The sequence below is a fragment of the Theobroma cacao genome, chromosome 4 (genome assembly GCF_053813885.1).
Source record: "Theobroma cacao isolate CCN51 chromosome 4, ASM5381388v1, whole genome shotgun sequence".
Lineage (NCBI taxonomy): Eukaryota > Viridiplantae > Streptophyta > Magnoliopsida > Malvales > Malvaceae > Theobroma > Theobroma cacao.
The window spans coordinates 35,158,265-35,184,126 of record NC_142642.1 but is presented as its reverse complement, the minus strand read 5'-3'; the positions used below and the strand labels follow the sequence as shown (position 1 = coordinate 35,184,126).

Sequence of the window (25,862 nt, the reverse complement as noted above, 5' to 3'; positions counted from 1 at the left end):
AAACTGGTAGCACAAATGACCCAATGCTATGTTGACAAAGATAGGTATATGTATGATATAGCCATCAGAGTTCACGAAGGCAGAAAGTCTTCCAATGATTTTATTCTCATTAAGGGGGATTTCTATACGTAATTTATAAATGGGTTTCTCATGGTATGTCCTGCACAAGCAACAAAAGCAAGGAATTGCTTCTTAAAAAGGCCAGGCCACCTCCTGACAAAAAGAAATCCTAAACCCAAAAAGGCAATCTTGCGGCTAATTAAGTAGAATATCAGCAAAGCAACGTAGTCGTAGGCCTTTAGTCTTTCTTGTATATCCCTCCTATAGCATAATTCCCTCCACTTTCAGAATCTGCAACCTAAAACATGAGTATATTTAATGATGGGAACCCTTTCTCTTGAACAGAGAAGACAAAAGTTATTGGTAGAGTCTTTGCTTGCCTCATGTTTCCCGGTTTTTTCCTCAGTTTCCTTCCATTGTTCTTTTACAGCTCTCATTCTTGCACTTTCATAATAACAAACAACTGCCCTTACACAATATGGCCCGGAACACTTGCTGGTTCAGGGACTCCACCGCTTCCGACAACAGGATTCCAATTGGATTCAGGGCAAAGTGTTAGGATCCCATCAGTTCCAGGATGGTCAGGTCGGATTTGGGGCAGGACAGGTTGCTCGTTTGATGCGTTGGGAGCTGGGTCTTGTCAGACGGGTGACTGCGGGGGAAGGCTAGAATGTGATGGCAATGGTGCTACTCCACCTGCATCTCTATTTGAAATAACCCTTGGTGCAGGAAATGACCTGGATTTTTACGATGTTAGCATTGTAGATGGCTATAACTTGCCTCTTGTTGCTGCACCTCGTGGAGTTTATGGTGCATGTAATGCCACAGGCTGTGCTTCTGATCTCAATATGGGTAAGACTCGCTTCCATTAAAAGATGTTTAAGCCAATAAAATCTTCACGTACTGACATGATATGCTAAAATATTACCGACTAAATATTTAGCCAATAAAATCTGGACCCTTATTAGTCTATTTGGTACTGAGAAACAGGTTGCCCGAAAGAACTTCAAGTGGTAGGAGGGGATGGGGGTGCTGCAGGGCTAGTAGTTGCATGCAAGAGTGCATGTGAAGCATTTGGGCTGGACCAATACTGTTGCAGTGGGGAATTTGCCAACCCAACAACATGCAGGCCTACCTTCTATTCAACTATTTTCAAGCGGGCTTGCCCAAGGGCTTACAGCTATGCTTATGATGATGGTACCAGCACTTTCACTTGCAAGGCCTACGATTATCAAATCATTTTCTGCCCAAATTCTCAAAGGTATTTTCTCTTTTTTTTTACCATAAACTGAATGTACAAGAACTGTTGAAAAATAAAACGTCTACAACAACCATTATAAAGCTATATCTATTGATTTAACTAAAGTTGTATGATCTCTTCGCATCCATGTGATGTTTTTAACATTATGCTGACTGCATTTTCATTTTGTATGTATGACAGCTTGTTATTAAATCCTAATCTCTTAAAGAATTGATCACATTGGAAATGCAGGGCAAAGAGATCAGATGGTGCATTTACACCTCCATTCAATGAAGATGAGGCAGAGGGGAAGGTTGTGCAGATGGTTTCTTCATCAAATATACTCTTACCCCTTCCAATGCTGGTCTTTCTTGTTGTCAATATGTTCTTTTGAACTTGTATGGTGGCTTTATTGCCATTGCTGCTGTGAGGTGCTCCTTAGACAAAACCCCACCCATTCCTTTGATGGGTTAAAACTCAAAAGAGGGAGAAAATAATTCAAGCACTCATATCAAAAGCAAAGCATTGAACATTGAGGAATTTACCAAGGAATCTTTAGCCATTGCCACCAAGAGCATGCACAGTAGCTGATCGATGAGAATTTTGTTCTCCATATGATCTACTTCATGTCACCTTTGAATTGATCACTTGTCTTGATAATAATATTACAATATTGAAGGTATCCAGGAAATAATGCAATAAAGCGAAACTTCCAATTGACTCATAGCAGGTTTACTCATTTGACATATACCAACTTTGCTTGAGCTGCTGCGAATTTGAAGAATTACCTAACTGAAATGCAGCAAACAATGCAGAACAGCATAGCATATGTTCTGTTTACCATTTGATGGAAATTCATAATCAAGATCTGCAGAATATGCCCTATAATTGAAGAAACCAAGAGCACCATGCTCAAGAAAAAAGAAAGACCATGCTCCTATGTATGTCATCACTAAAATGAATAATCTGCTGTGGCCAAATAGAAGAACTAATACTGTCATGGCAGGTATTACAAAAATCATGCAAGCTATAATCCCAAAAGAAGAATACAAAAAATAAAAAATTACAGTTTCATTGCCTCGAGCAAATAAGTCAAATTCAAAAAAAAAAAAAAAAGCACAGTTTCATCTCCTCAAGCAATAATCTCCTATTGAGATATTCCAAAAGCCAAGTGAGCTAAGTCGTTGCCATCTTTAGAAGAACCCTTTCTCTCCCACAAGGGCAAACACACTGACAATACTTGCCAAGTAATGTGGGTGTGCAGATGATCGTTACAAATATCATCAAACCCCAGACTCTGCTGCGTATTCCTCATGGGATTATTAAAGGAACTTATGACAGATGACATTAAGGAGGCAGGTTAGTATTTCATTACCCAACCAATTGAACAACCGTGCTGTGGGGAATCAGTTACCATTCTCCTAATGCTCATGCTCCGCTAGTCCAGCATCATTTTCTGCTATGGTGTCCTTATAGCAAGTCTATGGTGCCTTCTTACCAATTGTGTCTTCATTCAATTGAGTATCAGTTAATCTCTCAGCTTACCATGCTCTATATTTCCATGCACACATGCCTTAACCCAACTTCCTCTGGCATCTTGAGCTTCCTAGCTTTGGCATCCGTTTGTATAGAAGATGGAAATAGAAGTGCATCACTGTGAAAGATTGAAGTTTGCATTTGTATTCAGGGTCTCATAAAAATATATCTTCCCACCAGATTTATCCTTCCTCGCCTTAACAACATAAACAATGAAAGGAAAATCACTTTTTCTGGATACTGAATGTAAGAAGAGGTGGATTGTAACTGAAAATTAGGAATAAATTGAAAAATAAACACAAAAGTGGAAAGGAAAAGGAAGTATATGAACAGTAAGAATCGGCTACCACTAATCTCGTGCTCGAAGATGCCAAAAAAAAAATGTTAAACTATCTAGCAGAATAAAAAACCTCCATAATGCTTCATCACTAAAAGTTTATTTTCCCTAAAAAGAAAAAGAGAGTTCCATTAGTTTTAATCATGAACCAGCTTCACAGAAAAAGGATTTAGGTCAATTCTGATTGTCTCTGAATCCAGTTTATAGAATACAAAACAATATCTTTCCCTTCTTGCAGGAGATTGCCTTACTAACAGCACAAATTAGGAAAGAAAAATTAAGAAAATACATTACTGCAGAATAGCTGTCTATTGCAACAGTTAAGCGTTCAGGTCAATCTTGTGAAGGAAATTAAATGATCCATCCTTCCAATAATAGGTCTGTCTCAGATGATACACCACACATTGCTGTTCAAGTTGTCATTGCCGAAATCACTAACTATTTCAAATTCGGCAGTACCAAGCATTCTCTCGAGTTTTGATAGACATCAAAGTTGCATTAAGACAACCACGATATGAAACAGTCACAATAAAGAATTTAAAGGTTGAAGGAATTTTCACTTGGCCAACACTGCCTTCATACCTTGGTCATGCCTCTTAGCATTTTGTGTTGTAATACCAGGCATCATTCCCTTCTGGAGAATTTCATCAATGAGCCTCAGAGCCTCATCTTTCCTCTTTATCTTTGAATATGCATTGACCAGCATTTTATAAGTCCCCAGACTTGGTGAAAAACCCTTTGTTATCATCAGCTCAAAGACATCCTTTGCCTTATCCATTTCACCTTGCAAACAATATCCAATAATCATTGTTCCATAAGTAATCTCATCAGGCTTTACGTCTTTTTTATTCATTAACTCAAGTACTGCTTCAGCTTTCTCCATCATTCCTTGTTTACAAAAAGCATCCAACATAAAGTTCAAAGTAATTTTATCTGGACATATACCTTGGCAGGCCATTCCACTTAAAAAGCTTGTTGCCTCTTTCCATTGACCTGAATGGCACAATCCATGTATTAAAGAGTTGTAAGTGATAACATCAGGTTTTACACCTCTTTCACTCATTTGCTCCAACATTCTACGGGCCTCTTTCACTTTCTTTTGTTGGCACAAAGCATCAATTAAAGAGCTGAAAGTTACTACATCGGGATGGATTCCTTCATCCATCATTCTGTGGAACAAGATTGCTGCCTCTTTCCATTGGCCTGAAAGACAAAATCCATGTATTAAAGAGTTGTAAGTGATAACATCAGGTTTTACATCTCTTTCACTCATTAGCTCCAACATTGTAAGGGCTTCTTTCACTTTCTTTTGTTTGCACAAAGGATCAATTAAAGAGTTGAAAGTTACCACATTGGGATGGATTCCTTCATCCATCATTCTGTGGAACAAGCTTGCTGCCTCTTTCCATTGGCCTGAAAGGCAAAATCTATGTATTAAAGAGCTGTAAGTGATAACATCAGCTTTTACACCTCTTTCACTCATTAGCTCCAACATTGTAAGGGCTTCTTTCACTCTCTTTTGTTTGCACAAAGCATCAATTAAAGAGCTGAAAGTTACCACATTGGGATGAATTCCTCATCCGTCATTCTGTGGAACAAGATTGTTGCTTCTTTCCATAAGCCTGAAAAACAAAATCCTCGAATTAAAGAGTTGTAGGTGATGACATCTGGTTTCAAGCCCTTGTGAGTCATCAATTCCCAAATGTCTAATGCCTTTACTATCTTCCCTTCTTTGCATAAAATATCTATCACCATATTATGAGTTACAACATTCAGCTTTATACCTCTTCGAGTCATTAAATTGAATAAAGAGGTTGCTTCTTTGATGTTCCCATCCTTGTAGAGAGAGTCAACTAGAGAAGTGAAGGTGTGTACATTTGGTGAAATTCCAATTTGAACCATGTCAGTGAACAATCTTTTTGCTTCATCCCTCTTTCCAGAGCTACATAATCCATGAATTGATGTAGTATAAATAGTAGCATTTGGCTCAATACTCCTATCTAGCATATCTTGAAAGATAATCAAGGCCTCTTCTATGCTTCTCTCTTTACAAAAGCCATCAATAATTGTCCCGTAACACACTACATCAGGTTTGAAACTTCTATTTTCATTCATCTCTGTCAGAATATCAAGGGCAAGACAAGTTTGTCCCGATCTGCAAAGTCCCCTGTTAATAATACTGTACGTGCATTGATCACATGGATATCCATTCTTCACTAGTTTCTGAAACAATTCCTAGGCTTCATTTATCTTACTCTCATTGCAAATTCCAAGAAGAAGAGTATTCATGGTATAAGCGTTAGGTTGAAGACCTAGTTTAAAAATCATTGTCAACACAGAGAAACCCAAGTCTACCTGCTTTGAATTGCACAAACCATTAAGCCAACTGTTCATTGTAAAGATATCAAGTTGGATTTCCTTACAACCCATAATGTGTTTGCACATGGAAACAACGATGGAATAATGTTTCATCTTGGAGACAGCCCCAATCAGATGATTGAATGCGCATATAGAAGGCAAGGGTCGCATTTGAATCACGGAATCAAAGAGACACACAGCAACTTGGAGGTTAAGAGATCCTGATTTAGACCTAGCTTTGATCAAATTCTCCAAACGCATGCATTTGATAATACCCTTTTGGGTAATTTTATCATCAACAACAACAGCAGAGGTAGAATAACGAGAAAGGAAACAGATCCTCATTCTGAGTAGCTGACAAAGAGAAAAGAGAAGAGAAGAATTACCGAGAAAAGGAAGAGGAGGAGGAGATATCGTCATAATTTTCTTCATTTCATCACCATTACTTAGAATTTATTTTCAAGTTTTGAGATTGATGCAACGAAGGGAGTAAGCAACGGCAGAAATAAATTGGAGCAGTGGAGGGGCTGGTGGGTGCCTGGGTGGGTTTGTTTTGTGTTTAGCCCTCCATATATGAAAGTTTTGGAAAATTGACGGGGCACTTTTATTATATGATATATGTTTATATTTTGTGGCCTTGTTATAAAGTTTTTTAGATAATGACCCATCTAACTTTTATTATTTTAAATATATTGTTGTCAATTTAACAAGAGAATGAATGTTTATGGATTATTCGGTAATATTTTACCATTAAAGGGGTCAATTTGTACAAAACGAGAAATTAGAAGTACAAAAAGAAAAATGTGAAAAATTCAAATAAAGCCTCACAATATATACCTTACTCGTACTCCTAAACCCTTCCTTGAACTTTTCTTCTTTCCCTCCAAGATGCGCGGTCGCCACCAGGGCCACCGTCCCTTCCGCCCTCCGGGCGGCCGTCCTCCACATCAGCCACAATTTCAACCTCTAAATCCCAATTTTGCTCTCCAAGACCCCAACGTTCTTCAACTCATCCAAGCCCTGACAACCCAAATCCAACCAAATTTCCCTCTTCAACAAAACCCAAATAATTTCTTCTTCCAAAACCCCAATAATTTCCTTCCTCAAAACCCTAACATCCCTAGCCAACAACAAAAACAACAGGAACTCTATTCCAGCAGCAGCTACATCCAGCCTCGGAACCAGAGAGACACCACCGCCTCTGGCCAAGTCCCGAAGGATGTTCGTGAAAGAGCCGACCAGGCTGTGAAGCAGGCGTGGCGCGAGCTTATTGCTTCCGGAAAGAGTGTTACGGCGTGGAAAGTTTCACAGGCTGCCCTGGTGGCGCTGCAGGTTGATTCATGGAGCTCTTTGGGATTGGATATGCATGGGATTCCGTCTCTTCAAAAGATTATGACCATTGAAGGAAGGGTAATTACAAAACAGTATTTATACGTTTGTTGCAATTTAGTCGTTAATGGATATTGAAATCCTTGAGGTAGAACAGCGAGCAACTGGATGTGTTTTTTTTTTTCTCAAAAGGCTTTGTTTGTTGTTGCTGATAAAGTATTTTTTTGAGGATTGGGGATTGTTTCTTTTGCTACTTGCATTTTGTTTCTGCCTTTGCGAAAGAGAGAACATGTTTAAATCACAAAGCAAATAACTTTTTTGAAGAATCGAAAGTTAAAATGTTAAAATTTTTTGGAGAATGAAATGCATGATTTTACTTTTATGTAAGAATAGTTATGTTAGCAATGGTACTACATTTTACTTATTTAGTCAATTTTTAATTTTTAATCAATTAAGAATTAGATTTTACTTTAATCGCAAGCAACTAGCAATTAGAGAAAATCAAGTAGTGAAAGCAACAACTAAACGGAGCCTTAGGGGAAGAATAGGACTTATTTATTTATTTTACTTTTGAGAGTTGAAGATATTTATTACAGTAAAAAGTTTGAGTTGCATGGAAGTAAGAACTTTGATAACAAAAAGTTTGTTAGTTTTCCTTTTTGAGGAGAAGGGAACAGACAGGGCATATCTCTAGCCACATTGAAAAGAGCTTTTCACATGTAGCAGATAAATTGAAAATTTCTACCATCCTGCAAATGGAGATTTCCAAATTATTGTTTGAACAATAATGATTATTTCCTTCATTCCTTTTCTTCTAATTTCTTGCTTGTTTCTCTGACTATTGTTTAGGTAAATGCGTTTATTCAATGTTTTGTCGGAGTAAGGCATATTACTACGTTATATGAGTTGGAGATGGCAATATGTGAGAATGAGGGTGTTAAGACATTTGGAAAGCTGGAGCTTGGCCCTTTGCTCCATCATCCGCTCATCTTGCGCTACTTTCTACTAAACTCCAATAATATGGAAGTGTTTAAAATAACAACCGAGGACATAATTGCTCACCTTCATGAATACATGGACAGTCATGAAAATCAAGAAATTAATATTGATGAATTTCTGGATTTTGTTGCTGACAAGCAAGCTATCACGAGCAAGGAAAAGCTTGGTGTGCATATTCGAAACTTGACGTATGTATTGCATAACTTTCTACTAACTTTTAGTGCGAAAAGTCTCATGCACTGATAGAAACCAATGCCTTGAGAGCTGCATAAAACTGTTCTCAGGAATTGTGGCTTATATTGATTGTGGTATATGCTTTACAGGGATGTATCATGAATTTGTCACAAATCAGTGAATACTGCTCATAAATTACAACTTCTAATTTCATGGTTGTTGGTTCAAAGGCGCATTGTTGATAATTATGACCTGGTAAAACTTTGATTAGTATAGTATAAAATAATTTATAACTCTTAGTCCTTAACAGTAATGGAGTTGGCCTTATATCAGCATAGCCTAGGAAAATCTATTACACTTTAAAAAATTCCCTCTTTTGTTATTAAAAGCTAAAGATTTATATGTTACATGCTACATGGTTTAGTTTCTTTGCACTTTCCATATGATATCCTATAATTTGGTGTTATATTACATGGTTTGTTTTCTTTTCACTTTCTGTATGTCATATAATTTGGTGATTTGTTATGTAGTTAGTTTCTTTGCACTTTCTATTTAATATTCTATAATTTTGTTCTAAGGCTTAATTGGGTATCAACACCATTCATGTGAAGGCATTATCTTATGAAGTCAACTTTTGACTGCCTAAAGCATCTTCTTATAGTGTCACATTGGCGGTTATACATACTTGTATAGATTTGGTACCCTATTGAAGGAATCAATATGTTCAGTGACCACATTTTAGTTTGACAGAGAATCTGATATTATAGTATACTGAAATTGTTATTGTTCTGATCATAGGATGCATGCTAGTTTTATCACGAAGGCCAAAAGAGAGAAAGATTTTAAGATAAAGAAATGCCAAAAGGGACTAAAGCTAAAAAAACATTTGAAGGGACAGAAGCTAAAAGAACGTTATATCAACATGTCGCAACAAGTTGAGTCATTTATCGCAGTACACAAGGATTTTTGTGGTAAGCATATACGATTTGATTTATCAAGCTCAGAAGAGGAGGATAGCAATGATTCTGCCCATGAAGATGAAAAGAATGACAATGATGAAGGCAACAACTCCAAGTTGGCATCACAAACTATTAATAGCTCTGATCGGGTTAGTAGTTGTCCTTACCCCTCTGCGACAGAAGAGTTGACACGGCTTGGGTTGAAGGATGGAATGAGTAAACCTTCTCCTTCTACTGGTAGTTCTAGGCACAACAACTGTACTGGGTCATTCAAAAGGAAAAGAAAAATTGGTTGTCCCAGTCCTTCCATCTCTAGACTGCCTAAGTTGAGCAGAAGAGATGGGGAGGAGCAAGATGTTGTTCCAAATGAAAATGGCAATGAGGCCAAAGAGTCTAGTAATTTAGATGAAGCTGATATTTCTCTCTCTGATAACTTGATGAAGACATTCATCACAACCTGGAAAGAGGCATGTAGGGAGCACACCACGGCAGAGGTAAGTTCACTCTCTCAAAAAATTAATGTGTTACCTTCCCCAGTACAATTATTCATCTCATCCTGAGGCATCTGTAATATGTTTTAAAAACTCTGCCCAGAGTTATGGTGGGCTAGGATTATAAAATTATCAATTGTAGGTTTAGGGATATGGAAGGAGTTAGGTAGGGTTTAGAACTCAAACATGGTTTATTCACTTGAGATTGGATATCAAAGAAGCGCTGAAATGAATTTGAAGCTTAACCTAGGCACTTTGTGGTTTTGAAGAATGAGCAATGTTATTGTCTGAAGCAAGAGGCCGCTATGTGACCTCTCTATTGTTTTTGCTTGCTTTGCGTTCATAGTGTTCCCTTTACTCCTGCACTTTTACTTAGAGACCTCATCAAGAATTTTCTCCTTTTGATCTCTTTTCCGTTTGACAAGTAATTTAAACTACATGTCTTGGCATATAGTGGACTCGTTCCCAACCTTGAAGCGATTTGTGGATTTAACCCTCATTAGTATAGAGATTGTCACATCTTCATTCCATGGATACTTAGATCTTCTTTCCAAGCAATTAAACTTTCCAGTTTATTACTTCTATTCTCATGCTGCTTTGCTGCAAATCTTTGAATTGCAAGTGAAGTTGTTGGTTGTAATTAGTCATGGCAGTCTTCATGTCATCTCAATGTAATGTACTTATTGTTTTTCTTTTCCATGAAACTTTAGTTGCTCCGGTTTAGTTTTGCCTCTTACAAACAGAATTTTCCTCATCACTCAAGTTATATCCCAGAACCACCCCCACCCCCCCCCCCCCCCCAAAAAAAAAAAAAAAAAATTACCCCTTGAAGAAGATTTATATGCCATGCACTCATTCGATCTTCCGAACTTTCTACTTGCACGCTTGAGGAGTGTCACTATCCATTTCAGCTTTGTTACTTAGTTGCATTTCCTCACTGCCTTCTCTTAAATGTATAAGGATTTGAATGATTTATTCAAATGTACTATTTCTGGATTAGGATTTTAATAATTGCGAGTAGGTTTTGCAATTCTAACTTAAAAGGGATAACTAATAGCTTAGATGTGGAAGTAGTCCACTTAGGAGTGGGGGGAAAGGAGAGAGGGAGCTATGCAAACAATCAGAAAATACTTCTTGACACTTGTATGGATTTCAAGTTTAGTTTCCTGTCTTTCTGATTTTTGGTGGTACATGTTTGAGGAATCAGTTGCATTTTCATTTCTCATAAGTACTTGTTTCTTTATTTTTTATTTTTGTTTTAATCACTCTGAAATATGACATGCATTTCATGGATTTCTATTTTTATGCATAGGTTCTGCAAAGAATGCTTTCCTTTTACAAGTCAACGGCTCAGAAGAGGAAGAAAATGAAGTCAATGCTTTCTTCATATCCATTTATCGGATTACTAAATGTTGCTGTAAGTCTACTGTCGTTAGCTGGTTGCAATAGTTGTTATTAACCTAAGTGCTAAAATGGAGCAGAATCTAATAAAAGCTTCTTGCATCCGTAGTTATTTTCTTTCTAGCATTTGGTAACTTGAAGAGTATGTGCATATGATGTACTTTAAATTGTATATTAAAGCATACTTTTGTTTTTATCTTTTCCTGGGCAAGGCCTTGACCTAAATGCTAAGTTGCAGCAGAATTTAGTAAAAGCTTGTTTGACCCCTTCAGTTGAGGTACCTTTACTGAGACACTCATCTTTAGTACCTAGGTTGTGCACCTTGAAAGTTAGTAGGCACAAAAAGGCTCAAGTGGTAAGGGTGGGTTGGGGTTGGTACAAATCTTACGTTTGAGCTGTAATAGTCTTCATTGTACCACAAAAAGTAATAAGGGTATGCCTTATTTAAGTGACTCATTTCTTTTAATTGTATGACCTGTATTTTCAATAGACATAAAAGGTCAATAAATGTTCTTTTTACAAGAATAAGATAAGGATAATGTTGTCCATATATAACCTCTTCTTGGAGGTAGAATTGTAGGGACTTTATAACCAGAGTTTAATTTGATGGTGACTTTTTGTTAATTATGGTAATGCTTTTAGCTTTACGATATATTAGGTTAATTTGATGGCGTTGTCCATATGTAACCTCTTTTTGGAGGTAGAATTGTAGGGACCTTATAACCAGAGTTTAATGTGATGGCGACTTTTTGTTAATTATGATAATGCTTTTAGCTTTATGATAATTAAGCAATGGAATTGAGTCAAGTTTTTAAATGCATATACTTTGTGTTTTTCATCTTGCATGGCTCGATTTTGATACTGCTTGGATCTATGATATATTCATTTGGGTGAGTGCCTTCTTTACGCCTTGTCTTAGGTGGTAAAACAGTCTTAGCACCTTCAGTGTGCCAATGACTGCACTGACTTTTCAAGTCTGTTTATGGAATTCTATCTGCTAGGTATATTTATTGTGACAAGTTATTTGGGATCTAGGATTATGATAAAACTTTCTTTTTCAATATTGCAGGTGACATCTATCAGAAAAGGAATGTGGGATAGCACCTATGATACTATCCAAGCCGGCAGACAATTTGAATTAACTAACACCGCTGATAATCATTCTGAATATGAAAGCATTGATGTTGAACCGAGTGAGAAGGATGCATCAATCCTCACAAATATACATTGTAAGTAGTTTTTGGTTGATGCTATTGCAAAAAAAAAAAAGAAGGTTCTACTATGCTTTTGTGCTTTCAATTTCTTCCTTCTTTGTGAAACATGGTTTAGTAGTTCAAGAATATTTCTTTTTCTTCGTGTGCTTTTATACTAAAAGGCAGTCCTTTTTGTTTGTGTCTGTGGGTTGGGTGGGGTGGATGAGTTCCTTGGTAATTCTTCAGTTGTTAGTTAGTTAAACTACTTTTTGGTTGTAGCTTTATTTTAATAATTTTTTGTTTTTCTACAAATAGGCCTAATTACTGATTGGATTGTATCTGAAATTATCAGGTCTTTTTGATAGTTTTGGTTTTTTTTGGGGGGTTCTTATTCCAAAAGCTAATAATTTTAAAAATTATTCTGAAATTAGGATTAGTAAATCTATGGCTTCAGATATTCGGTTATAGTTTGATGTTCACTAGATTTTATTCTCTTGTTTCTTTCTTTCTTCAGATTCTAGCATTGTTGAATTTGTTTTTTCTTTTGAAAGTCTAATTGTCAATTTTTCTTCTGTAAGAACTGTTGTAATCACCTTCAGTGACTCACTGTTTATAGCTTGAGGTTTTATGGTCACCAGTATTTGCTTTGTTAGGGTAACATGGCTTGTTCTGGGTTGAGTGGTTGATCTGTTACATGAATAAATGGAAGTTTTGGAGACATGGAACTTAAGGTAGATTAAAGCTTGGTGCCATTTTTTATGTGGTTATTTTGGAGAGAGACAGAGAGTAAATATCCTAATTGTTGATGTGGCTTGTTGAAAGAGAATGAAATAACCAGATCAACAAACGATTTCCAAAACTTGGAAAGGTTTCCTCCTCTGCATAACTTTCATTTGACTGCCAAGGCATAGGCTTGTGTGTGTGTAAGTGGTAATGCAATGGCAATGATGCAGGCACCATACAGCTGCCAAATATGTTATCTTTTTTACAACCACCTGATTTTGTGCAAAAATAGTTTGTTGCTTTTATGACTCCTCAGTCCTCTGGCTCTTTTCTTTTAAAATATATTTGTTACTTATTTGATATAACTGACTAACTGAGTTTACTCTATTTACAGATGTGACAGCAGAAGATGTCATCAGGAAAATTATTGCTTATTTTGAGCTTAATCATGAAATTCATGGTGGTAAAGCACATAAAGAGCATAAGTTAATTTTTCTGAGAAAGCTGTTTAACTGTGAGTCTTGGCTGGCTGAGCAATTTAATGTTACGGAGTTCAAGTCCCTTGCACATGGGGAGTTCTTCATGTTCCTAGAAAGACATGCTTGTTTATTACCTATTGAGCTGCAGAAACTCTTGGCGGCTGAAATATGTGAAAAGTCTCCTTTAGAGGCTTGCATTCTCCAGCATCTGTTGATTGTTTTAATATCACAAGCTTCATATAATTCAGACAATCAAATTATTACCAAGGAGATTATTCATGCACTGCTCATCAAGCAATTTCCATTGTTCAGATTCAAAGTTAAGGAAAATGGTTCTATGGAAGATTTTCTGGAAGTTATGGAGAAGTCCAAAAATGATATAAGTTCCAAATGTGTCATGTTTTCAGCATCATTATTGGGAATGTGCCATAATGGTGATTCTTTGGCCTATGATGAGAACTATTCATCAGAAACTAATTCTGTCCCGAATGCTAGGATGGATAAATCAGTTGCTTCCAAGGATGCAATGGCTGTTTTGCTTAGGGCCCCAATGTTGTCAGATTTAAATTCATGGTCACACTGGGATGTTCTATTTGCTCCTTCTCTTGGTTCTCTATTAGTGTGGTTGCTAAATGAAGTCAATGCAAAAGAGTTGTTGTGCTTGGTGACTAAAGATGGGAAAGTTATTCGGATTGATCATTCAGCCACTACAGATTCATTTATGGAAGCTGCTCTTAAGGGATCTGCCTTTGAAACAGCTTTGAAGCTACTGTCTTTGTGTTCTCTAACTGGGGGAATAAAGCACCTTCCCTTAGCCCTTCTAAAACACCATGCACACATGGCTTTTGATGTCCTTTTGAAGAACCATATGGAGAACATGGAAGTAGCTGATGATCAGAATTCTATTATGAATGGAAAGGCATTACTTAGGTCAAAATTGCTGCAAGATGTTTCTCTTGGTAATTTGGGTAGTGAATTACAGATGAACTTGATCCAAATGAATAAAGCTGTGTCTCATGCTTCAAGATTTTTCCTTGATTGTCTATGTTATCTACCTTCCGAATTTCATGGTTGTGCAGCTGATATATTGCTTCATGGGCTACGATCAGTAGTTAAAGATTGCCCTTCTGCTATTTTGAGTCAATGCAATGAACTGAGACAGCGTGTTATGCTACACGACGTAGGCTTGTCACTTGGCATAGTGGAGTGGATACAGGATTACCATAAATTTTGTTCCACTGATATAAGGAACATCTTTCTGTCACCTGAGGGAGTAGGAATGAAAACTGGTAGGTCTGAGTTAAAAACAAGGTCAAACTATATGCAAAATGCAATAGATAGGCTTTCCTATGCTGAGAAAGAAATCATAATGTCTGATAGGTCAGACAAGCAAGAAGTTCGTCATGTGATTGATGGGGCAGAAGTTTCTTCTGAGAGCTTGGGCAACAAGAACAGAAAACAGTCATCCGAAGTTGGTGAACTGACAGATCCAGCCTTGGTTATTGAGTCAATCAGGCGAGATGAGTTTGGTCTGGATCCAAGTCTTTCGGATATGGAGAGTAGCATGTTAAAGAAGCAGCATGCTCGCTTAGGGAGAGCACTACATTGTCTTTCTCAGGAGTTATATTCTCAGGACTCACATTTTCTTCTTGAGCTTGTGAGTTTGATATTTGTTTTCTGTCTTTTTTAAGTTGTGTACAGTAGGAGCGTGTATGCTGTGAAATGTTGCTTAAATTGATTAAGATTTTGGCCTCACAATTTGTTATGAAACTTAATTTCTAAACTACAAAAAAGACTAGAGGGAAAATTCTTTGCCATAGTTGCTGAGAAATATGTTAGAGGACATATTTAGATTTAGATATTTCATCTGAGGTATCTGTATTCCTGAAGGTCTTTATTAATAAGTTCCAGAAGGCAAAAAAGGCAGTTGTTTTTTTGGTTGATTAACCTGTGCATATTCCTCCTGTGATCTTTCTTACTGTGGACCCACTGGAGCAGCATCGTATTTTTTGCATGTTAGTTCAATATTTTTAATACTTAAGTTTGTTGGTTATCCTTAAAAAAATGTTTATGACACATTGGTGATTTTTTCTATGTTGTGTGATGTTTAGTATATTGGTCAATGCAATGTTTGTTTGCTTGATTAGGTATTCCCTCTATCCGACAATAACTGTTTTCTTTGAAAAAGCTTAAGGAAGCATTATAACACATAGCACTAATTATAATCGACAGCTTTTTTTCCCATAAATAGAGTAGTTTTTTGGTTTTCTTTGCCCCTAGTTAGTAAAAATTATGAAGAGTGTTGTTAGAAGTTAGTTAATTAGCCTTTGACTTTTGATTATGGACAATATTTTTGGGACAATCAAAATAGAGATGAGGGCCCCTATAATGGGATAGAGGAGTATTAAATTTTACTGAACTTCTGCCGCTAAACAGTGAAGTGTTAACTGCATCTAATTAAGCTTTGTGTTGCTTCAGGTTCAAAATGCTGATGATAATGTCTATTCTGGAAACGTGGAACCAACACTAACATTTATTCTTCAAGAGTCGGGTATCATTATTTTAAATAATGAGCAAGGCTTTTCTGCTCAGAACATCAGAGCTCTGTGTGATGTTGGAAGCTCGACAAAAAAAGGATGTGCTGGATACATAGGGAAGAAAGGCATTGGCTTCAAATCTGTGTTTCGGGTATGCTGAAAGCAACAATTTTATCTATTTATTTTCTGGCTCTTTAATTTATATTATCTCTCTCTGATTTGTTCTGTTCAAGCAATGTTGTAAGTTACCTTGTTTTCATATCTTGAGTAAAGGATATACCTAAAGGTGTGTCAACCATTGACTGACAGGTGGGGGGGGGGGGGGGGGGGGGGAAGGAGAGAGGATAGATAACAATAGGTGTTAAACAAGACAAATTTTGTGGCTCCAATCCTATTGTTCAAAGCAATGTTTAGGACCTAACTTCTTTGAACAGGAAAACTTTATACTTCTGTCAAATTAAGCTTGTCCATTTTCTCTTTCATATCCAATATGCAATTTTCTTTATGGCCAAAACTTCGGTTATTCTCTTCCTGACAATTCAAAAATGGTCACTAGATTGTTAGTCAATGATTGTGGACATAATGATTTTTTTCCTGCATTAAGGTTGAATATACCACTTAGTGTGCTGAAATTACTTAATAATATTGTTTACATTTTTTAAAGGTAGATCTTTTTTATTTCATTTAGTGTTGTTTCATATGTTAGATAATACATTAGATTTGGACTTAACAGTGAAGGAGTTAATTTCCTGTGAGTTATAGTTTCAATTTGGATTTGGACTTTCTGGTGGCATGGTCAAGCAAAGTTGTGATTTGCTCAGTGTCATTCTTTTGAAGTCAGAAGATTCAGTGTGAAGATTTTGATATTTTGCCAACATCGTAGGAAATCCATTCCTATATGAATGCTAAAAGTCCTCAAGTGGAAATAAGATTATGGACCTTCGTTTAAGAGTATACTAGTAGGAAGAGCCCTTTTTCCAATATATCAAACTTCTAATCTATTATGCCCTTTTTTGTTCTGTTCTATGGTAACTGTTACCTGCTTGTTTTAGCAGTCAGCCCTTTTGTCAACTCTGTCCTCCATTGAAACTTACCCAATAACTTGAGTAGCCTAAAAATCGTTTCCAATATACCACAACAAACTAAACCTTTTCGCATTTTGTCAGATTGGTTATATGGATCAAACTGCACAACTTGGCTTTATGCAATACCATATATGTAGGAAGCTATAGAGCTTGTTTGGCTTGGCTTTTTTCTAACTTAAAAGCTATTATGAAGCTTTTATGAAAAATAATAGTTTTTAAAATTAAGCTAAAGTTGTTTGGTAAATTTCTTTTTATAAGTTATAATTTTTGTTAAAATTATCATAGAAGGTATTTCTTTTTTTTTTAGAGGGTAATATTGTAATTATCTTTAACAAATGAGGATATTTTTGGAACAAAAATAAAAATTCTCTTGTATTTTTAAAAGAAGAGAAGAAAAAGCTCCTCCTTGGAGCTTTTTTTTAAGCTCTTTTTTTAAAAATTTTGTTTTTAAAAAAAAAGCTGTTTTTTTTTAAGAGCTTCTCAAAAAATCATGTTTGGCCTGGCTTTTGCTTTTAAGAAGTAGATAAGCTAAAAAAAAGCTAGGCCAAACATGCACTTAGTCAAATTGAGGTCTTTTTTAATAATTTTATTCTTGTCTTCTTTGGTGTTTCTCTCCTCACTTGATATGACTATCCTCCTTTCAGTTACATTTTCTGAGGGGGAATTAGTAGGTCTCCTCTTTTTATGTCCAAACAACTTGACTTATGGTTTCTCATTGTTCTCTATGAATGTGAAGCCACCCTTTTCCCTTATGCACTCTTTCCAAATCATATTTCCATGTATGCCTGCACATCCAGCATAACATTCTCATCTTAGCGACATTCTTTTTTTTTTGTTTTGCATATATTGATTCTTAGTTGTCCAATATCTAGCTGGTGCAACATTTCTAGTCTTACCAATGTGTTGTGAAATTTTACCATAAGTTTCACTGGAATTTTGTGATCACACAACATTGCCTCCAATATCATATATATATTTACCTCATTGTTGGATCTGTGTTGAAAATACTTAATTTAATATCCTTCAGATGGTACAAAATGATAAAAGGCTGCCTGGTTTAAGTTTACCAGTATATCTGGTCAACCTAACATGTTTTGGCATTTTCAATGGACTTACTTGATTTGACTTGCATTTGCTTCTTCCATTATCTCATTGTATTATTTAGTATGCCGATCTACTACTCACTCGAAACTTTTTCCTGCACTCTTTGCTACAAGAATCTCAATTGAAAGGTACTTACTGGGTGTATTGTGTTAATTACTGGTTTCTATGAGTTTTTTTTGGGCATTTTGCAGGTTACAGATGCTCCTGAGATTCATTCCAATGGGTTTCATGTCAAGTTTGATATAAGTGATGGTCAGATAGGTTTTGTTTTGCCAACTCTAGTACCTGCTTGTAATGTTGACTCTTTTAAAATGCTGTTGAGTGGATGCAATAATCAGCTGGATAATAAATGTTGGAACACTTGCGTTATTCTTCCCTTTAGATCAGTAACATCTAAGGGAAATGATATGAACAATATTGTCTCCATGTTTTCCGATCTTCATCCTTCCTTATTACTCTTTCTCCACAGGCTTCAGTGTATTGTGTTTCGGAACTTGCTCAATAATTCTTCTATTGTTATGAGAAAAGAAATTGTGGGTAATGGTATTGTAAAGGTTTCATGTGGGACAGATAACATGACATGGTTTGTAGCATCCCAGAAGTTGCAGGCTGATATTATTCATCGTGATGTGCAAATAACGGAGATTTCTATAGCATTTACACTGCAGGAGTCTGAGTGCGGGTGTTACAGACCATTTCTGGACCAACAACCTGTTTTTGCTTTTCTTCCTTTGAGGACATATGGTCTGAAATTTATTCTTCAAGGTGATTTTGTTCTTCCTTCATCTAGAGAGGAAGTTGATGTAGATAGCCCCTGGAACCAGTGGTTACTGTCACAGTATCCCAGTTTGTTTGTTTGTGCAGAGAGATCATTTTGTTCCCTCCCTTGTTTCCAGGAAAATCCTGGAAAAGCTGTCACAGTCTACATGAGTTTTGTTCCGCTTGTTGGGGAAGTGCATGGATTTTTTTCTTGCCTTCCTCGAATGATCATCTCTAAGTTACGAATGTCAAACTGCTTTATTTTGGAAGGAGACAAAAATCAGTGGGTACCCCCTTGCAGAGTTCTAAGAGGCTGGACTGAATCGGCTCGTAAGCTTTTTCCTGATGCCTTTCTCCATGAGCACCTTGGTCTTGGATATTTGGACAAGGACATAGTTTTCTCTGATGCTTTGGCTAGGGCATTAGGTATACAGGACTATGGTCCCAAAGTTCTTGTCCAGATTATATCTTCTTTGTGTCAAAGAGAAAATGGCCTTAAATCTATGGGCCTACCTTGGATATCATCTTGGTTGAACGAGTTTCATACAATCTCATTTCATTCTTCTGGGCAGGCCTCACTCATTTGTGAAATAGAAACAGTTCTCGTAGATAATCTTAGGAAAATTCCATTTCTTCCTCTTTCAGATGGTACCTTTAGCTCCGTTGATGAAGGTACAATTTGGTTACACTCGGATGCCATAAATAATGGGTTTGAAGGGGAGCTTGGGCTTGAAGCTTTTCCTACATTGTATGCTAAACTTCGGTTTGTTAGTCCTGCCCTTTTTTCTGCATCAGCTGTCAGTATCTCATATGTAGATATGACTCTAGTGGGAAACATTACTAGTGTGCTTCAGAATATTGGTGTCCAACAGCTCTCTGCACATGAAATCGTTAAGGTGCATATTTTGCCAGATATATCTGATGAAAGAATCAAAACTAGAGACAGGAATTTGATGATAGATTACCTCTGCTTTGTGATGATTCACTTACAATCTAGCTGTTCGAGTTGTCGTGTTGAGAGGGATTACATTATCTCAGAGTTACGAAATAAAGCTTTTATATTAACAAATTATGGCTTTAAAAGACCAGTTGAAGTATCAGTTCATTTTAGTAAAGAATTTGATAACCCTGTCAATATAAATAGGTTGATAAATGACTTGGATGTGAAATGGCATGAGGTTGATATCACATATTTGAAGCATCCAGCTTCCAGGTTGCTCTCATCTGGTTTGAAGAAGTGGAGGGACTTTTTCCTGGAAATTGGTGTCACAGATTTTGTGCAAGTGGTTCAACTTGATAAAAGCTTTGCTGATATGTCTCATTCTGTTATTCAGAGTTTCTTGTCAGATTGGGACTTAATTGCCCCTGGATCAGTTGTCAAGGATTGGGAATCTTATGAGTTAGGTCAGTTGTTATCCCTATTGTCCGCAAGTGGCAATCAGGAAGGCTGTACGTACTTGTTGGAGGTTCTTGATGAACTTTGGGATGATTGTTTTAGTGGGAAAGCTGCTGGTTGCTGCAATCTGAAATCATGTGGTGATAGTAGACCTTTCAAATCTTCATTTTTGTGCAAAATCTGTGATATCCAGTGGGTGGTATCTAGCATGGATGATAAGCTTCACTATGCTAAAGAGTTGTTCCATGACTGTGATCCAGTGCGTTCAATCCTAGGTGCATTTGCACCATATGCTGTTCCAAAGGTTTGTTTGATATTGATATTATCATTTGATGATGGCATAAAATTGTTTCTTCTCATTGAACCTTCTCTCTGAAAGTTCTGAAGGTTGTGTCAAATCAATACCTACTCTTACAACAGTAAGAAATTTTACTTCTTCCCTTCAGCATAAGAATTTTTCTGACTTTAAATCCAATGTTATATGCTTCTTTTTAGGTGAGAAGTGGAAAGCTAGTAAATGATATTGGCTTTAAAACTCAAGTTACGCTTGATGATGTCCTCAAGGTTCTAAAATTATGGAGATCTGAGACCCCTTTCAAGGCCAGGTATTACTGCCATTCTGCTATGATGTTTGAGTCTTTGGAATAGATACATATTGTTTGATGAAATAAGTTTGGCTTCTTCCAAGGCTTCTCGTTTGACATGGTTGGATGGTGGATGATGTTTCACTGATCCCTGAACATCTAACCAATTGGTGATATTACAACGCTGTATGTTATGATACAGAAACTAATTATTGAGAACATAGTTTATCTTCTCTTAATTCTAGCATAATTGAAAGATATCTATCAGTTTTGTTTTGATTGAAGAACTAATATTATCAATATGATAATCCCTGATTTTGCCATTACATGTAAAGTTGATAAGTGGGAGGAAAACCTTGACAGATACATCTGCCTTTAAATTTTGTGTAGGTGACCTTGGGAAAGGATAAGAAGTTTTTATTTGTAAAATTAGGTGACTATGTTGTGGGTACTTTAGTGGGCAGTTCCTCAAGTTTTTCTTCTTTCAGAAATATATATGTTTTTGTGTATTTTTGTGTTCATTTTAGGGATTCTGATATTCTTTTGTTTCTCACTGGGTTCTACAATTAATTTTAACCTGTTTCAAAAAATTTTGCAGAATGTTGTGATATGATTCCCGCTATTGTGAAGAATTTTCTTTATAGCAACATAAATTACTTTTCTCATACTCTGAATTTAGGGCTCTGAATATCTGTTCTATCTGCATTGACCTTTATTTCTGTGTCTATAACTGTTTTTATTTTTCATATACCCCGTCTCATTTGAATTTAACTGACTTATTTGCATGCCAGCATAGCACAAATGTCCAGATTATATACATTTATTTGGAATGAAGTACATAATGAAGCGCAGAAAATTGCTGAGAAGTTCCACGCAGCACCTTCTATATTTGTTCCATACCAGTCTGCTTCAAGGCCTGACGATGTGGTGTCTGGCATATTCTTGTCTTCTGAAGAAGTATATTGGCATGATTCAACTGGAATGATGGACCAAATGATGCATAATCATTCTCAGTCTGGCTCATTTGTTGAGAATCAGCGCCCCTTAAACAGAATATTGTCCAATGTTTATCCAGGTCTCCATGACTTTTTTGTTAATGAATGCAAAGTGCCTGAGAAACCTTCTTTCTGTGGTTACCTTGATATTTTGCTGCAGCTATCAACACTTACTTTGCCTTCGCAAGCTGCTAATGCTGTAAGTGACTAAATCCAACAGAGTTTATGTTGTCCCTCAATCAGCCATGCTATAATCTAATCTATTCTTTAATGTCTTAGGCTTTCCAAGTGTTTCTGAAGTGGGCTGATGGACTGAAGTCTGGATTACTAAGTTCCGAAGATATCATTCACATGAAAGACTGTCTTAATAAATCAGAGTATACTGTGCTTCCCACTGTGCTAGATAAATGGGTTTCCTTGCACCCGTCTTTTGGTTTAGTGTGCTGGTGTGATGATGACAAGTTAAGGAAGAGATTTAAGCACTTCGATAATATTGATTTTCTCTACTTTGGCACTCTCAATGATAATGAGAAAGAGTTACTTCAGACTAAAGTGTCCATTCTAATGCGAACCATAGGGATTCCTGTTCTTTCTGAGGTAAGATATCTGCTTATTTGTGTGTGATTGAAAAGCAAGTACTTAGGATATTGAAATATTTTACCTTCAAGTGTCTGGAAACTCAATCATATGGGTTAAGCATTTTGTCTGTTTCACTTTCCTTTTTTAATAACAAGTCATCTGAATTGTTCTTGGTATATTTGGAATTCTTGTGATTTCATTCCAAATATTGTTAGAGGAAATTATATTTTATTTGTCAAAGTGGTGCTTTAATTTTTTTATTTTGTACAACTGTTTATAAGATTTTTGATATTTCTGATTGAACCCATGGAAGCTTCACATAGGTCAAAATGTCATGCAGATAAGGATGGTCTTCATTCAATTTTCAGTACATGCACCATTTGCATAGTCGGCATACTCGTTACTTAGGTTTTTTAAAGTTTAAAAGTTATGATTTTCTGCAACTTATGCAGCTTTCTCATGATCTCCTATGGTTTTTGTTTATTTGTCTATGTCCCTCCCTTTTTTCCCCAATGTGTTCTTATTAATACAGAGTATTATTAATGGCTACTTATGAACCTTTAGATGCTAAATCCACACCAGTAGACCAACACATGGCCACAGACACATCTACTTACTTAAAAATATCATTAGTTGGAAATGAGGGGTTAGCTCAGGTTATCACTAGAAGGTTAGAAGTCAGTACAAATATTTCGTGAAGTTGAAGGGCAGTTACCTTTGTATCTATGCTAAAAATATGACCTACTGAACCCTTTGTATCTATGCTAAAAATGTGACCTACTGAATGTGTATCTCCTTTCTCTGGCCCTCATGCTTTTGCTTTTACGTAGGTTGTTACTCGTGAAGCAGTGTACGGTGGCCGAGCAGATGGTAGCTTCAAAGCTTCCTTGGTGAACTGGGCTCTTCCTTTTGCACAACGCTACTTATACAGTGTTCATCCCAATAATTATATTCAACTCAAGCAATCTGGATTTGATAATATAAATCATTTAAAAATTGTTGTCATTGACAAGCTGTACTACAGGAATGTCATAAAGTGCTGTGGCATTGTGGCGAAGAAGCAATTTAAATGCACCTGTCTTCTGCAGGTATGGAGTGGATTTTTTTTGTTTATGTGATATATAAAGCCTACTGAAATTAAAGTTCTGGCAGGATTAATGTTGAAAATTTGTCTGTAGGATAGCAGCACCCTCCGTTGTACTTTTATTGTTTATTCTTAGATTTTTGTTTTGATAAATTATCTTTTTTTGTGAAATGCATAAGAGCATAAAATTCCATGCTGTGCATGGTAGTAGTTAGATGCTTACTGTAATGCTGAAGTATAAATTGATTATTTTATTGTGCTTCAACAGGCTAGATACATGGCATGTGTTAACAACATTATGCAGACTGCTTAACATTGTGTCTTACATCTTGCCAGTTTTGAGATTGCTTATCTTTAGCATAAGCGATGACTAGTTATGTCCACACTTTAGTCTATAGTTCCTTGATGAGAAAAATTAAATGATGGAATATCTATTTTGTCCATTCATTCATGTCCTTCATTTCAAATAAATTAGTAAATCTGAGTGGTCAAACTATCGTTGGCTTTCTGGTTGTACGGAGAAATAGATATTATCTCCAATTTTATATGGTAAATATTAAAACCTTTTATTTAATTTTTACAGGATAATATTTTGTACACCACTCCTGAATCAGATTCTCATGCGTTATATATGGAGTTTTCTCGCTTGTTATTTGGTGGAACTCCTGATTTGCACTTGGCAAATTTCCTTCACATGGTCACAACTATGGTGAAATCTGGTTCTAATGAAGAACAGACAGAGTTTTTCATCTTGAACAGCCAAAAGGTGCCAAAACTTCCTGATGAAGAACCTGTTTGGTCCCTTTCTTTTGCACCGAATGAGGCACAAAATAGTGAATTTCTTGAGAATAGTTCAGGCCCAACAGCAGTAAATGAGCAATCCACTTCCAAGTCCAAGAAAAAAACAGAGATTTTCTCAAGCTGGCCACCTGTGGATTGGAAAACAGCACCTGGTCTCAGTAAGAGACAGGCACCTATTTCACAACCTAATGATGGCTCAGAAAAGCATACATATAATGGTTCTGAGGTCACTGATTCACATACCAGCAGTGGTGTTCCAGTTGAGATCAAGACTGGTATGTCCATGGGAGACAATAAGGCAACAACCTCAACACTTCTAATTTTGCCAGATTCTGAACGTATGGAATGCGAACATGGCAACACTTGCAGTCCAGCTGATTCCAGTGTGAGAATTGCATTTGATCCTGTTGATATAAGTCTAGTGTCGGATAGCCCTGAGCTGGTTTCATTTGAATTTAACAAGAGAAATCAGCTTAATACCGGGTTTATTTCATTTGATTTTAGCCAGAGAGATCAGCTTCATACTGGCACACCCTCTGCAGCACAAGCTTTGCTAACTGGGAAACTGGGTGAGCTTGCTGCTTTCAAACACTTTACTGGCAAGCTGGGTAAGACAGTGAAATGGGTCAATAAGGATAATGAAACTGGGTTACCCTTTGATTTAGTGGTAGAAGAGGAAGGAGGTCATATAGAATACATTGAAGTTAAAGCAACCAAATCTGCAAGGAAAGACTGGTTCAATATATCAACGAGAGAGTGGCAATTTGCTGCTGAAAAAGGTGACTCTTTCAGCATTGCACATGTTCTTTTAAGTGATAATGAAGCTAAGCTTACAGTATATACAAATCCTATCAAACTTTGCCAGCATGGCAAGCTGCAATTGGTTGTTTTGATGCCAAGGCAGCGGAAGGATTTCGAAATCATGTCCTAAATGGTGGTGCCTTGTTCTATATGTGATTTTGTGGAAATCAATGAACAAATTAATCTTTGAAATTACCTGAAATGCTGGAACGGCCCCTTGATTGCCTACTTTTGATGCCAAAGAATCTGGTCACCAAAGTTATGGCTCAGAATCTGGTCACCAAAGTTATGGCTCATATTTGGGTCGACCAGACTGCAAATTGAAGGCCCCTGCTATGAAACAGTCTCTGACAGTGCTGAGTTGTATGCTACCAATACATTTTAGTGAAGGATTTTTCCTAGAGAACATGGAATTCCCCGAGGGCGAAATACAGGTTTTTGAGGAGCTCCTTAATGGGATTTAAGTAGACCATTACCAGAATCTTTAACATGAAGATATAAGGCATTACTGATACATTAAAGGTTTTGCTAGGAACATTGGTGTATGCATGGACAGCATTCAACAAGCTAATTCATTCATTGTAAGGTATTCGCATATAGTTTCCTAAAAGATGTGTATAGTTTTTATACCTTGGTAGAACGCATCGACGTATAGAAGCATGATTAATTTATATCAAAAAACGCTTTCTACTGAGATTATAGATCGTGTTTTATGCTCGAGTTTGCTGTCTTCAAATGATTCGAAAGCCAAAGAAGGCAAGAGATTTTTCGTGCATGTTTAGAGGTTCCATTGAAATTGGTTGGTCAGAACCTGTCTCCAAATCTGATCAGCTGTCTGAAACCGTCCAAGTGAGTTCT

The 25,862-nt window shown here is 36.6% G+C and overlaps 2 protein-coding genes and 1 pseudogene across 4 annotated transcripts; 2 read left to right on the top strand and 1 right to left on the bottom strand.

The window, feature by feature from the left end:
- Positions 1–351: 351 nt before the first annotated feature.
- On the top strand, positions 352–1,845 carry LOC18602691 (pathogenesis-related thaumatin-like protein 3.5). Its single transcript, XM_007034240.3, has 3 exons — positions 352–912; positions 1,051–1,321; positions 1,553–1,845. Exons 1-3 carry the CDS (start codon positions 444–446, stop codon positions 1,692–1,694), a joined length of 882 nt encoding a protein of 293 aa, XP_007034302.2. The 5' UTR covers positions 352–443; the 3' UTR covers positions 1,695–1,845.
- A 435-nt stretch (positions 1,846–2,280) lies between these two features.
- On the bottom strand, positions 2,281–6,118 carry LOC18602690 (uncharacterized; annotated as a pseudogene). The gene is made up of 2 exons (XR_016026040.1): positions 3,756–6,118; positions 2,281–3,032 (listed from the first exon to the last, which is right to left on the bottom strand). The product of XR_016026040.1 is annotated as an uncharacterized LOC18602690 (transcript).
- Positions 6,119–6,367: 249 nt separating this feature from the next.
- On the top strand, positions 6,368–25,703 carry NOV (Histidine kinase-, DNA gyrase B-, and HSP90-like ATPase family protein). 2 transcript variants are annotated; one of them, XM_007034237.3, is made up of 13 exons: positions 6,368–6,941; positions 7,710–8,047; positions 8,832–9,486; positions 10,796–10,900; positions 11,954–12,113; positions 13,195–14,936; positions 15,758–15,967; positions 18,197–20,464; positions 20,656–20,765; positions 21,536–21,938; positions 22,019–22,336; positions 23,149–23,406; positions 23,986–25,703. In XM_007034237.3, the coding sequence occupies exons 1-13, from the start codon at positions 6,420–6,422 to the stop codon at positions 25,132–25,134; spliced, it is 8,238 nt and encodes a 2,745-aa protein (XP_007034299.2). In that variant the 5' UTR covers positions 6,368–6,419; the 3' UTR covers positions 25,135–25,703. The 2 variants fall into 2 exon arrangements, with proteins under 2 accessions (XP_007034299.2, XP_017974717.1); XM_018119228.2 differs by lacking the exon at positions 7,710–8,047 and having other exon boundaries at positions 6,816–6,941.
- Positions 25,704–25,862: the final 159 nt, after the last annotated feature.